The 15,853-nt window shown below is 35.1% G+C and overlaps 1 protein-coding gene across 1 annotated transcript in view; it reads left to right on the top strand.

Annotated features, from left to right (window-relative positions):
* Positions 1-15,853, top strand: part of RYR2 (ryanodine receptor 2) — a 758,695-nt gene that overhangs the window by 397,887 nt on the left and 344,955 nt on the right. The window contains 3 exon segments of the mRNA XM_044000528.1: positions 10,727-10,919; positions 14,018-14,234; positions 15,183-15,287. Coding sequence (XP_043856463.1) covers positions 10,727-10,919; positions 14,018-14,234; positions 15,183-15,287 — 515 coding nt within the window.

Here is a 15,853-nt window from a genome sequence, read left to right as displayed (position 1 = left end):
CTTAGGTTTATCAAATACTTGATTTTTGAGTTCTGTTATTTCCTATTTTTCCTGTTTCCATTTATTTCTTCAATCTAGGTAGCTAGGTGATGCAGTGAATAGGACACTGGACTTACAGTTAGGAAAACCCAAGTTAAAAATCTTGCCTCACACACTTTCTTTGTGACCCTAAACAAGTCACTAAAGCTCTTTCTGCTTCAAATTTCCTCATCTATAAAATAGAGATAATAATAGATCTTTTTTTGAGGAGGTAATATGTTTTTTGTTTTGTTTTGTTGTTGTTGTTGTTTTTGTGGGGCAGTGAGGGTTAAGTGACTTGCCCAGGGTCACACAGCTAGTAAGTGTCAAGTGTCTGAGGCTGGATTTGAACTCAGGTCCTTTCTGAATCTAGGGCCAGTGTGAGGTAATATTTGTAAAATAAATTTTCAAACCTTAAAGTACAATATAAATGCTAGCTATTATCCTTATTTTTTTACTGATACCAAATTGTTTTGGCCCTCAAAACTTTATAATATAATTTGAGATTTGAAAGTACCATTCCCTTCATACATGCTTTTCTGTCATTATTTTCCTTGAGATCCTAGAACTATTGTTATTCCGAATGAGTTCTGTTATTATTTTGTCAAGATCTGATGGGTTAATCAGGATAGCATTGATGGAGGAGGCTAAAAGGGTTAACAGATAACCTAAGACTTGATCAATAGTAGCCAGAAGGCTTACCAGGGAAACTAAGACCTGAGTAACCAGAGTGTCACTATCAACCAGCACTATCAACAGAAGGTAACTAGGGAAGGTAACTAGGGACCATTAACCATTAATAGCCATTAATATTCCTAGATGACAGGACACCTAGAAACCAGATCTTAAAGTAAAGAGATACCATAAACAAAGAGACCCTCTAACTGTAACATGTTTAAGCATGTCTTTAGGAACGTGTGCAGAAAGACCAAATGTGTCCTTAGGTTCACCTTATGACATTTAAACCCCCAAAACACACCCCTAGGTACCTGTCTTGGAGGATGTCTTAGGACCCCAGGAATTCCAAATTTAGATATGAACCTCTCATGCAACCTCCTTAAGGAGGAGATTAAGATAATGAGGAGATAACCTACTTTTCTCACTATAAATATAACCATTTTTCCTCTCCCTATTTGAGACACCTTTCTCCTTTGGGTGCTTCTCCTTGTGGCCACCAGTCTTCTAATAAAACTTGGTAAACTGAGTCACTGAGTCTTGTAATTCTTTGGGATGCCTCATGATCAATCTGATTAATTAAATCCATCCCTATTACATTAGCATGAAATGTGTAAATTAATTTTGGTCATACCACTTTGGTATGTCCTATTGGCCATAAATTTCTGTCCAATTATTTGTGATTTATAAAATGATTTGTAATTATTTTTATATATCTTTAATTGCTCTTGGTAAATTAATTCTAAGAAATGTTGTGTATTTTATAGTTATTTTGAATTGAGTTTTCTCTTTATATTATTTCCTTCTGGATTTTATTTCCACAGAAAAATGTAATTATGGATCTATTTTGTATCCTGCCACTTTGTCGAGGCTATAACTTATCTCAGAGTATTTCATTATTATTAGGGGTTTTAGAAGCAAACTATCATGCCATTGAGAGAATTAATATTTTACTATTATATTAATAACTAGTTATTAATTTGTGATTCTTGCCGGCTCCCCCGCTTCTTTTTTCTTTCAACTCCAGAAAAGATCAGCCAGCCTCTGAAGGCTGATTGATGAGATTCTCCTAAGCCTCAAGACACAGGGGAACCCCACCCAACTGGGAGAACTGATTTCTGATTAGAGTATAAACAGAATCCAGTCTGGGCAAACCTTTGCCTGGGGAAGTGCCCCCAGTCCTTGATCCCTTCCTTTAGAGAGTAGGCAACCCAGATTATGAAGAGGAAAACTAATTGGAGAAGTTCCTATGGAAAAAGCTTCCCCTGCCCAGATGCCCGGAGGACACTGAATCTCATGATCAATCCTTTCAGCCCACCTTCTCATTAAATGCCCACCAATCAGGGTTGATTTTCACTTATCAAGGGAGTTCCCTTTCAGAAGGGATTTAAGGTGTTTTAGGGTTTTCCTTGATGTTTTTGATTACCAAGAGAAACCATCAATTTACTGATTGCCAGATAACCTTGTTGATAAATTATTAATTGGCCAGAAACTGTCCTTGGCATTTGCATTCATCTCACTATCAGCAAAAATATAGTTTTGTCTCTTTACATATACTCATGCCTTTAAGTGGGACAGAAAAGGTACTTGTGAATATGATGGAGAAATCTAGAGGAGTGCAGCCTAGAGAGAAATGAAGATAAATGATTGACCTAGACACCATCCTTAAATGGAAGTTCTGGGAGGAGCCATTTAATCAAAGGGAAGGAGGGGCTCCAGGAACAGAGGGTACTTTTAAGGTTCTATGCCCAAAGTGGTCCTCTAAGACAAAAAGTTTTTGGGGGCATGATGGAGAAGCACAGAGGACTACAGCCTAGTGGGAAAATATATCCCTGGTATAAATTCAGCTGGTTGATGGTGAATAGTTTTTGTATATTATCACTTTAGTCTTTTTAAATAGGATTTTATTTATATTATTTTTGGATCAGAATTCATGAATGATTGTGAGCTCTTTGCTTTATCCTTTCTTAGTTTAGGTAGTAAAACTGTGTGCAGCTCATTAAAGGAGTGTGTTAGAGTATATTCTTTGTCAGTTTTCCAGATTAATTTTTGTAGATATTAATTATTTGTTAAGTTTTCAGATAATTAAGCTATAAATTCATATGTATAAGAATTTATCTGTAAGCCCATATACAAAAGAATACTCCTTCTCTTTGGTAGTTCCTTTAGAGCTCATTCAATTTCATTTTCTTTGACTAAGTTGTTGAAGATGACTATTTCTATTAATTTGAATATTTTATATTTTTATAGAGAATCTTTCATTTCTTTACAGTTCTGTGAGAAAATTATTAATAATAGGGATTTGGGGATTTTCCGTCCCCACCCCCCTCCCCCGCAGAGAGCCTGGTCTCACCTTTCTTAAAGTCAGCCCAGAATCAGGAAGTTAGCTCATTCAAAACCACACCTTGTTTCTGCCAGAGGATTTGTTCTCTGGCCTCTGACCTCAGCACAACTGCACAGAACCACCCTCAAATCCAATGAACCAAGAGATTTCAATGATGCTAGCCACTCAGCTTTGAACAATGTGCATGGGCAGGCTCTGTTCTTGCCTGCAGCAAGCCTTCACAGACACTTGCTCTCTTTGGCCTGGGAATGTGGTGAGAGAAGAGACAGCCCATTAGGGTTCTCCATTTTCTTTTTTCTCTCCCTTCTCTTTCCTAGTTAGGTTTTTCTATCTTTCAGAGCCATGCGCGCTCTCTTTACTAATATTTAATATGCTTTAATAAATGCTTAATGCCCCAAAACTTGTGCAGTAGCCTCTAATTTCTAAGTAACAAATATATGATAAACCCCAGCTAATTTTCCCTACACTTGGGACAGTAATAGGGTGACCATATATAGTTTTACTTGCCACGATTCTCATCTTTTTAGATAGATAGAGGTAGATAGAATAACATTTATTAATGCTTACTGTGAGCCCAGGATACAAAATCAAGCAAGCAAGACAGTTCCTGCCCTCAAGAGGCATATATACTATTGAGGAAGCTAGAGAAGGTGAAGGCCTGCCCCTTGAGGCATAGTGTAGAAATCAATGAGAAGGGACTTGGAGACCTGGTCTGGGGAAAGCTGCCCTATCAAAGTGGGTAGAATTCAAGGTGACTGAAAGAAAAATGAGAATGATAGAATAAAAATGCTGTGTTGTTTGAAATGATAGGGAGGTACCTGTCTCTGTTCTAGGTTTAGGGAAACTTAGCTGAGGTTCCTAGTATGTTGTTATTTATAAATTAGAGGCTATAGCACCTGTCTTTGGTATTAAGCATATTAAATATTAGTAAAGGGAGAACACATGTCTCTGAAAGTTCAGAAGTTCAACATACCTAGGATACAGAGAGAGAGAGTGGGGACCACGTGGCTGCTTCCTCCAGCATCCCAGGCCCAGCATAAAATCCCAGGATGGGGAGAGGTGCAGCAAGAAGAGCAGGGGAGAGAAGAGAGTGCCAAAAGAGAGAGGGCCCCCCCCCCTCCCAAGGGTTTTTATCCATCCTCTCAAACGTAGAGGAAAGTAGATCACTGCAATTGGCCGGTAACATTCAGGTCCATTGATTGGCATGACTTGAGGGTGGTCTAGGTGAGTTAACTTCCTTTAGTTAGAAAGGTCAATCTGCATTTCTTTTGCAATTTTCCTGACACTGGGCTGGCCTTAAAAAAAAATCAGGCAAGGCTCCCTTGAGTGGGGGGCCCTCTGGGCCCCCCAAAACCCATTATTTTCTCATAATACCATGGTGAGAAGATAACTAAGAAGTACACTATAACATGTAGTAAGCTCTAATAGTTCTTTTTATTTCTTGTGTTTATTGTAATTTTAGTTTGTTTATATTTTGATTATCCAAAATCAATTGATTATTGATCCTGTAGTCTTTTTCTTTCCACCTTTTGTATTTCTCCTCTAATTTTCATAATTTCTTCTTTTGTGTTTATTTGGGATTTATATTTGTTGATTTTCTATTAATCCTCTTTTTCAATTTTGTTAATGCATATTTAATCTATCTTTCTTCACTGATGATTTGCAATCTGTAGTTTGTAGATTTTATTTTGGATTGCATCTTGAACTTATTTGCTTTGTGAAATACCCCATTCTATTCTGTCCTTCAATTTCTCATGAATACATAATATTTTTGCGTTATTCAAATTGGCTTTCCTTTATATATGAAGCTTTTTTGCTGACTGTTTGAAAAATCTTGTGTGTGTTATTGAAATTATGGCAAAGTATATAGAGATGAGGATCTTAGAGACAGAAAGACTTGGATTCAAATCCTGTTCAGATAATGCACTGACTTTGGGCAAATCATTTGGCTTCTCAGTGCCCCCAAGCAGCTCAAGACTGTAAATTACAAAACAGGTCCAAATCTACATTGTTAGAGTGTGTTCTCTCACTAGGAGGAACCTACTGATAAAATCACAAGCTTAAACCTATGTTGATGATGATGATGATTATAAGGAGAATAAGCATGAGGAATATGGTGATAATGATAATTATCACCATATTCCTTGTAATTTGAAGTGTAGTTTTGCCCCCCTCCCTATCCCACCTCTTACTTTATTGGCAGTTTCTTTGATTCTCAGTAAGTGCTGTCTGTTTTCAGAAGTTTGGGACAGTTTTCCGTTATTATTACTATAGTAAAATATTAAAGTTTTTTTAAAAATTTGTCATCTTCTGGGAAAACTGTGATCCTAAATTTTTCTCTATGTAGCCTGTCTTCAAAACTAGTGGTTTGGGTTTATATAGAGTTCACTTTCTTAAATAATAAACATTTTTATTTATAGCTTTGAGTTCCAAATTTTATCCCTCCTTCCCTCTCTCCCCTTTCCCCTCCCTGAGGCAGTAAGCAATTAGATGTTGGTTATACATGTGCAATTATGTAAAACATTATCGTATTAGTCATTTTGCACAAGAAAACTTGGAATTCACTTTTTAAAAACCATTTTTGTCTTTTATTCTCTTCTGTGAAAATTTTCCTGACTTAAATATTTTGTATTCATTTCCTCTGAGCTTCTTCTTTGGAGAACTTCTGTACCATGAATTTAATTTTACATAGTCTGTTATTATATTTTTAAATTCTGAATTGAGGGCTGATTTCTGGCCTAGATTTATTCTTAATTTCTTCTTTTATAAGTCAGTTTTGCAGTATGCAGAATGACTACAACAATATTAATGAGCACAACAACAAAAAACTTAGAATGATTTTTTTTTGGGGGGGGGGGGTCGGGACAGTGAAGATTAAGTGACTTGCCCAGGGTCACACAGCTAGTAAGTGCTGAGTGTCTGAGGCCGGATTTGAATTCAGGTCCTCCTGAATCCAGGGCTGGTACTTTATACATTGTACCACCTAGTTGCCCCCTAGAATGATTTTTAATTATATTAACCATTACATTAATTCCAAGCTGACTCTATTCTGCTTTTCCAAGTTTATTGTTCTTTCATTCTTTCTTTACATCTTCCATCTCTATGTCTTTCCATAAGCTATCCCCCTTCCATGTGTTGCACTTCCTATTCACCTCTACCTTTTATAATCCCTAGTTTTCTTCAAGCTTCAGGTCATGTACCACCTCCTATATGAGACATTTCCTGATCCCACCAGTTGGTACTGCTCACCTCCAAATGCATGTCTTTACTTATATGTGTGTTTGTTGTTTCCTCCAATAAAATATAAGCATCTTGAGGGAAGGGACTATTTTTTAATGTTTAATAAATGTTGGTTGGATTAATGACATAAAAGTATGTACATGTCCAGGTCAGTTAAAATGGCAGGAACTCAAAGAGAAGAAAGCATCTCTGTAGAAAGATCCTAGGTATTAGATGAAATGGGAAGAATTTTTTTTTTCCTTTTACTTTCCTGAGGTTTTACCTCAAGATCAGATACCCATAGCCATTTCTGCTATTTACAGTTTTTTAAAAGTACTTATTCCATTTATGAATTCCCATTTTCTCTAAAAGTACTGAGCTTCTTCACAAATCTCTTCTTCCCTTTCCTTCCAACCTTTCACTCAAGGGCACAACAAACCCACCAGGGTGAAAGAGAACTCAGTTTCCTTTTGGGGAAATATAGGAAAACTTATTTCTGGCTTCCAAGACTGTATTCAAAGTGAATAATTTATGACTTTTTAAAGCCACTTTTGAAAAGTTATACAGATTTAAGCCACTTTTGAAAAGTTATGTATACACAGTGACAGCACTGTTGTGTGATGATCAACTGTGATGGACTTGGCTCTTTTCAGCAATGCAGTAATCCAAGACAATTCCAGAGGACTCATGATGGAAAGTGTTCTCCACATCCAGAAAAAGAACTGTGGAAGCTGAAAGCAGATTGAACTATGATATTTCTACTTGTTTTTGTTTTTTGTTTTTTGAGGGTTTTCCCTTTTGTTCTGATTCTTCTTTCCACAACATGACTAATGTGGAAGTACGTTTAATGTGATTATACATATATAACTAACTTATATTGGATTGCTTTCTGTCTTGGGGAAGGGGGAGGGAGAAAATTTTGGAACTAAAAATCTGATGAAAACAAATGTTGAAAACTGTCTTTACATGTGACTGGAAAAAATGAAATACTATTAAAATTTTAAAAAAAAGAAAAGTTATACAGATACAGCTCCTTATACAGATCAAGATACTCTTTTCCCTGGTATGAAGCCATAGATCAAAGGATCTACAGCTGGAAACCCTAGGTAATGTAGTCTATTTATAAATTTTATAAATGCAGAAATGGGGGCCCAAGAGTTTAAGTGACATGACAAGATTATGTAAGTATTAAGTAGCACTATAAGTTCTTTATTAAAAATAAATTGCAGCAATTAAAAAGTGCATTTAATATTTATTATTAACTATTCATTGCTAGTAAAGATAGCCAGTATTTCATTTGTAAGAAGGACATCCTGCGTCAGGTTCTTTCCTTGCCTTGTCTTTCCCTTCTTCAGTTTGCCCCGTTATTAGCTGCCAAATTGATATTCCTAAAGCACAGCCCTGACCAGGTTACCCCACCTTAATCAGAAAGCTCCAATGATTCTCTATTATCTCTAGGATAAAATCTAAAATCCTTTGTTTGGCATTCAAAATCCTTTGCAATCTGGCTCCAGCTCACCTTTCCAGAATTATTATGCATAACTCTCCTTCAAGCATTCTGTATTCCTCAAAGTGACCTACTGATCCCTGTAAATGATAATCCATTTCTTGTTACTTTGCCTTTGTATAGTTTATCCTGAATTCCTAGAATGTAATCTCTCATTTCCCTTGCCTCTTAGCTTATATTTTATCCCTAGAAACAGGAATGGGCCACTGAACCTTCATTAGTGGAAGCATGTGATAGAACTATCCTTTAGGAATATTGCTTTGACAGTTTTGTTTTGATGAATTGGAGTGGACTTGTGGCATTTGGTTAAATTAGAAGGCTATTGTAATACTCCATATTACAATGATGATGGACTGAACTATGGTAGTAGCTATGTGAATGGGAAAAAGGAAATGGATGTTAGAAATGTTACAAAGGTGAAATTGACAAGACTTGATTAAATACTAATCAACTATGGTAGGGGTAGCAGAATGTGAATAGTCCAGGATAATTAATGGTGTGAACATGGGCTACTGGAATGGTGGTGATACCCTCAACAGAAATAGGGAAATTTTAAAAGGGCAAGATTTGGGGGGAAGTCAAAGAATCCTTTGTTGAATATTCCACCCAGTTATCAAATTAATCATGTGTTACCATGTGACTCTCTATTTAGTAAACTCCAGTGGTTCCCTTTTACAAATATAATAGCCTCTTCTCTGCAACCCTTACTGTTCTTCCCACAAGACATTCTTTATCTCCCAATTCTGTGCAGTTTTATTAGCTGTCCCCCAGTTCCTTCATCCTTCTCTTTGTCCTTTGACCTTTCTGGCTTCTTTCAAGTCTCAATTATAAAAAGCCATTTCTAAATGCCAGTTCCCTCCCTCTGTTGATTATTTCTAATTTATCTTGTATATAGCTTGTTTGTACATGGTTGTTAGAATGTTGTCTTCCCACTAGACTGTGAGTTCCTCAAGAGCAGGGAATGCCTTTTTTTACTTTTTTTTTGTATCCCTAGTATTTAGTATTGTTCTTTGTACTTAATAAATCCTTGTTGACTGAAAGACATGTTGAACTTGACATGGTTATGAATTATCCAGTTGAAAATGTCTACTAGGAAGTTGAAGATATGAATATTGTCACTCGGGAGTAAGACTAGGACTTGACATATAGAACTTGAAATCATCTCTATAGGACATGATGAATGAATCCATGTGAGGTAACTAAGAAAGAGGGTATAGGAAGAGAAAAGAATCACAGAATTTTAAAAAATACATTAGGAAGGAATTTCAATGACTGTCTAGTCCAACCTGTATAGAAAAGGAACCCCCAGTATAATATAACTTGACAAATGGTCTTCCAGCTTTTACTTTAAACATTGATTGGTTTCACAGTCCCTCTGAAAAACTGTTCCATTTTCCAATTAAAATAATTTTAAAAGCCTATTTTTATCAGGCTTTCTTTTTCTGAGAAGGAAGTAGAATTAATTTTTTATTACTTCATAATTATAATTTAAAAGTTATATTATATCTTATTTCTGTGATGAATTTTACTATATTCCAAAGAAGTATGCTAAGGGAAGTACCATTCTGTGAAACTACAACCTACACTATAGTAGAGTTAAAACCAGGTGCTAAATGACTTTATATGATGAGGTCTCAGATACTTTTAGCTCTTCTTGTGAATGAGGCAATAGACTTTATCTTTTACTTCATTGGTTTTGTTTGATATTTTTTCCTCCAAGTGTTTTTTTTTGTTTTGTTTTGTTTTTTATCCCAAATTCCATCTTTGGTGGAATTTGGAAAACACAGCAGTGTCATCCTATAGCTGATTTAACTTCTAAAGATTTTAATATTGGTAAGGAGAGTATATGGTATTATAGAAAAATATTCATTTATATCATTGAAAATGTTCTTAATGTAAAATCTGAAAGAAATAGAAATAGAAAAAAGTGTTAAAATGAGAGCCTTGATTATAAAACAAAATACTATCTTTGATGGAGTTAGCTTTTTTTGTTAGTTACTTAAATATATTTCCTCACATGTACTGTGAGGATACTCATCTCTGCAGGGAAGGAATTATAACTTTAGCCTTAGGCTAGTGGGTAAATTAGATTGATCAGATTACCTTTCAGTGCCACCAAATGATACCCTGCTCGACTAGAGGAGGCAATTCAGATCATGTGGGGGAGCAGTTTTATTTTCATACAGTAGTTTAATTCCCAGAAGGTGAAAGCCACTGATGTCATTTTATACCATTATTTTCATAACTGTTAATTTTCATTATAATAACATAAGGAAGCTTATAGCAGAAGGACCTTGTTATATTGCCATGTTACAAAGCATGAATCATGTGGCCAATGGTTATAGTGCAGTACCAGTATATTTTTTAAAAGTTTTGTTAATGACTTTTTTTTTTTGTGAGGCAATTGGGGTTAAATGACTTGCCTAGGGTCACACAGCTAGTAAGTGTTAAGTGTCTGAGGCCGGATTTGAACTCAGATCCTCCTGAATCCAGGGCCGGTGCTCTATCCACTGTGCCACTAGCTGCCCCCATGACTTTTTAATAATATGTTTATTTTCTGATATCTCCTTTCATTAGATCTCTCCTTTTAACTAACAAAAATAGTTAAGCATTATTAAACACATTGGCTCTGCTTGATGGTGTATGCATTCTATACCTGTTGTCTTCTCTCTATTGAGAGGAATGAAATATATGTCATCAATTGTCTTTTGTGACTAAGTCTGATTTTGTATAAATTCAGCTGTCTTAATGTAACATCAGTGTATTTTATTTTATTTTGGGGGGGTTTTGCGGGGTACATCAGTGTATTTTAAAGGAAGTGTCTGATAAATCGGAGTGTTTTAGCATTTAAAATCACTATATTCCCACATTTTAAGTGTATTTGTCATTACTTATCAAAATCTTCAGGAATGATAATGTCAGAACATGCTTCTTTTTAAAAAAATTTTTTTCCCCTTCAATAGGCTGCATAGCACGGACAGTGAATTCACCAAACCAACACCTGTTGAGAACAGATGATGTTATCAGCTGCTGTTTAGATCTAAGTGCCCCAAGCATTTCATTCAGAATCAATGGACAGCCAGTTCAAGGAATGTTTGAGAATTTCAACATTGATGGCCTCTTCTTTCCAGTTGTTAGTTTCTCAGCAGGAATAAAGTTAGTATTTCTGGTGGTGTTTTTTGTTTGCTTTTCCATCTCACTTCTTTACTTTGACAGAAAACTGCACAGCTATTCCCTTAACGTATATAACCCTTGCTTCTCACTTTTGCATTGTTGCCTAACTGCATTTTCCTTATTCCCTGAAAGACAAAAAGGTTAAATGATTGTGGCATTTGATCACTTACTCCACAACATAGTAGTGAGCAGAGTAGAAATTAGCTCACTCAATCTAGAGTTTTAGAAATATTTCAGGTCTGTTTCTTGCTGTTTGAAATGTAACATGCTTTAACTATATGCTATCTCCTTTTAATTATAAAGTCATTAGCTTTCCCAAATTTGTCACTTGTTTTCTTTTAGTTATCAGGTCTTACACTCCTAACTTCTGTTTGCCATAGCTTTAAGGAATATATGTTATTGCTTAAGAAACCTTTTTTAGTGTGTGATTGATGTAGAAAATCACACATAGCCTCTGACCTTGTCTGTCTCAAACAGACCCTGGCCTTGCTGTGTTCTAGCTACACCTGCAGGCCTGTAATCTCTGCATTCTGACCTTGTCTGTCTCAGACAGGCTCTGGCCTTGAGGTACCCCAGCTGCAACGACAGGCCTCCCTTAACCACTGACCTTATGTTTTCCTGTAATGATGACTAAACCACTAGACGCCACTATGCATCCTTTGTTCCATGAATAACTGACCTCATCTTCGTTTGATAAACTTGCCACTATACCATGCCTACTCTTTTTGTATATAACCAGGTGGGCTACGAGACTCAGAGCCCACTGTTGGAGGCTTGAAACTCCCTTTGTGCCTGCACTTAATAAACTCTCTCTCTCCACCTTGAGTACCTGGCTGAGTATTTTCTGTCTCTCGTGCCATAACATGATCATGTCAAAATTTTTTCAGTGCATGATCAGATCACTGTGGCTGCTGGATGGCACAGTGAGCACTAGTCTTGGAGTGAGAAAGACCTGAGCTCAAATATGGTCCCAGACATTCCTAGTTGTGTGACCTTGGTCAAGGTACCTAATCCCTTACAGTTTCTGTTTCTCTATTAAATGAAGGAGGTGGAATTTGATGGTCTCTAATTTCCCTTCTAGCTCCAAAGTTATGATCTTTGAGTGTTATCCTATGCTTTTTATACTTGACACATTACTTATCTGTGGCAAAATAATATATGAATCCTTTCACCAAGAAAATTAAAAAATGATCATCTTTGTTTCCTTTCTTTTTTGGTAATGCTAAAGGAAAAATGAAAGTTTAAATGATCATTTATTTTTAAAGTTGTTTTAATACATGATACCCCATTGTCATCTTATGGATATTTTGATTATATTAATAATTATGATAACATCTCACATTTAAGTAACATTTGCTATGTGCCAGGCAGTGTACAACATGCTTTACAGTTATTATTTCATTTGATCCTCACAGCAACTTTGAAGGGCAGGTACTATTATTCTCATTTTACAGGTGAGGAAACTAAGGCATATAGATATTCAGTAACTTGCCTAGGGTCACACAGGTAGTAAATTTCTTGGGTCAAATTTGAACTTAGTGCTTCCTAAATCTAGACCTAGCACTCTATCCACTGGACCACCTAGCTTCAAGTAGAAAATATCATAGGTACTTCTTTAAACTTTGAGTAATATAGATCCATCATAACTTTACTCAGGAATGAAGCTTAATTTTTAATATCTTGGAGGTTATTTGTAGTTTATCTGTCATGGTGAAGATATAACATTTGTAAAGAAAGGAAGGTAGCTAAGAAAAATTCCCTTTTCATTGGAGCTTTTTTTCCTGTGTCTATAAATAAAATAAACCAATACTATTTCTAAAACTTCTAGAATGGTCATGCAAAGTTTCTTTTTTTTCTCATTCTACCCTTTCCTTTTTATTGGATGGAATAGAATTTAAATCAAAGATGAAAATTATGAGAAATAAAATTTTAAAGTCACTTTGCAATAAGGCATTCTAATGAAGTTAGAATTCTTCATATCTACTTTAATTAGATTGATTGTAACCACTTTGAAATGTTGTATATGTAAAATGAAATATTGAAAGGAAAAAGAAGGAAATTAAAGGTATATACTGAAGTTACATCTAAAATAAATTAATATATGGAAAGCACTTTGCAAACCCTAAACACAATATAAATGTCTTGTTAAAGCTCACCTAACAGGTTTTAAACAAAACTTAATTTGGCAAAAAGGGGTGTGCTCCACTTGGACAGCATTGCATAAAGCTTGCCATATTTTACAAGCCAGATTAAAAAGCATGGAGATTGAAATTTTTGAAAGACACCCCTCCATTTTTATATAATTAATTATATTTGGAAAACATTTTAGAAGAATCTTTTAGTTTGAAGAATTTCTAGAGACCAAGAATATCATTACCTTGGTTTTTGCTATGTACAAATAAATACTGGGGCCTTGACAACATTTCATTAGAATCATGGCCAGTGAGGAAACAGCTAACTAAGCCCAGTACTCTGTACATGGGTTGTTACTAATACTAATATGGTATATTTCTTGTGCTTTATAATTAACAAAGTACACTCAGAAGCATTTTTTTCATTCTATCCTTAGAATATCTGTGAGGTGAGTAGCACATGATTACGAATGATTACGATTATGGATTATAAAATTGAAGTGCATAATTTAAATGACTTGTCTATGGTTGGATAGCCAGGATGTCAATTCAAGTTTTAGAATTTCTTACTCTAATGCTTTTTTACCACTGTCCTGTGTTGTCTAGGAATATATACATGTCGTACTGGGGTTTTTTGGGTTTTTTTTAGGAGAAAAATACATGGGTTTCAAGTTATTTATTTAGTGGAAATAATGAATTTTACTGATTCATCCGCATCAATAGAATCTGACACTTTTGTCTTTTGACAAGTGTGATGATCAGTACACTAATTTATTAGGATGAGTCTTAGGCACTAAAGATAATTTGATTCATTATTTAATGCTTGTAAAAATGGTAACTCCAGATAATACTAATTATATATTATGATTTAACTTATTTTATTTTTAAGAGTAAATGTATTGATATTTGGGTCAGAATTATAATTTCCCTCTATTTCTTGATCTTCAGGGTGCGTTTTCTCCTTGGGGGTCGACATGGAGAGTTCAAATTCCTTCCTCCACCTGGTTATGCTCCTTGCTTTGAAGCTGTCTTGCCAAAAGAAAAGTTGAAAGTGGAGCACAGTCGAGAATACAAACAAGAGCGAACATACTCAAGAGATCTTTTGGGCCCTACTGTTTCTTTAACACAAGCAGCCTTCACACCAATCCCTGTGGATACTAGCCAGGTATGGAAAACCTCCTGGCAACACTTTGCATTTCTTAAGGCCAATGATTCTCTATGGCAATTCTATTTCTAGTTATCTCAGTTTTTTTTAAATTTACTATTGGGGCAACTAGATGGCGCGGTGGTTAAAGCACCGGCCCTGGATTCAGGAGTACCTGAGTTCAAATCCGACTTCAGACACTTGACACTTACTAGCTGTGTGACTGTGGGCAAGTCACTTAACCCCCATTGCCTAAAAAAAAAATAAAAAAAATAAAAAATTTACTATTAAACAATATTTAAACGTTTTAATGTATAAAATAGACATATATTCAGTCAACACCTTTTGATCTTATAGATATTAAAATTTTATTAGACTGTTAGTTTTAAAATTTTATATTAATATCGTTATGTGGAATCTGTGTTTAAAAACAAATAGCTACTGAGTATAACAACTCTAAAACTTGAGAGGAATACAGTGTATATGTCATGTGATTAAATGTATATTTATCTCAGAGTAGATTAAGTAAGAAGCCTGAAGTTGTAAAGAAGTCACTAGTGAGGTGGTATTGGCTTTCATGATCTTTTAAATTACTTGTTCATTTTTCATCTCATCTTCTGTTGCTTGCCTTTGGATTCTTTAATTGAGTAGTAAAACAAACAAAGCCCAAAATATTGTTTTCAGATTATTTATATATATATATATATGTATATATATATATATACACACATATACATATATTATGATACTTAGAAAGCATAAATGATTTCATTTTAATAGTTGTAGTTTAACAAAGATAACACTAGTTATTTTCTATGTCTTAAAAGCTTAAAATTACCAAGTGTCAGGGATATTTTCTTCTTTTTGGAGCTACCTTTACCAATGGAATTCATATACAGTCCTTTCCCCCTATTTCTAATTAGTGATGAGAGCAAATGATTAAAAATGTGTTCTTTTTTCTTCTTTTAGATTGTTTTGCCTCCTCATCTGGAAAGAATCAGAGAAAAACTAGCTGAGAACATCCATGAGTTATGGGTTATGAATAAAATTGAACTTGGCTGGCAATATGGACCGGTACATGATTTTGAAATTTATTTTAGCATTCTGTGAATTAATCTTTCTGGAAAATGGAATTCATTATTACTCATCCTTCAGTTTACTAATTTCTATCCAGAGGCAGCTAAGAGGCACAGTGAATAGAGCACTGACCATGCAGTTGGGAGGATCTGAGTTCAAATTTGACCTCATACACTTAATTAGTTATATGACCCTAGGCAAGTCACTTAACCCCAATTGCCTTAAAACATCCAGGGCCATCTCCAAACATTCTACCACATATCTTACTACTGAACCCCAATTGCTCTGGAGGAGAGAGTGAGGTTGGTAACTTTGCACAGCCCTGAATGACTTCAATTCTATTCACTTCAAGTTGGCATTCAACACCCAGATGTCATGGTCCTCTTCGAGAACAAAGGACAAACAACAACAATAACAACAACAATTTCTATTCATAAGTAATTAAATGAAAAATGCGAAGCACTATTTCTGAACAATTATTTTCTTTAATAGAGGGAATGACATTATTGGTATGGTGATTGAAGGATCAGTTGCTTTATTTTAAATTTAATTATTTGAGGAGG

This window comes from Dromiciops gliroides, chromosome 4 (genome assembly GCF_019393635.1).
Source record: "Dromiciops gliroides isolate mDroGli1 chromosome 4, mDroGli1.pri, whole genome shotgun sequence".
Lineage (NCBI taxonomy): Eukaryota > Metazoa > Chordata > Mammalia > Microbiotheria > Microbiotheriidae > Dromiciops > Dromiciops gliroides.
The sequence above is the reverse complement of the archived record's forward strand: the minus strand, read 5'-3'. Positions and strand labels throughout refer to the sequence as shown.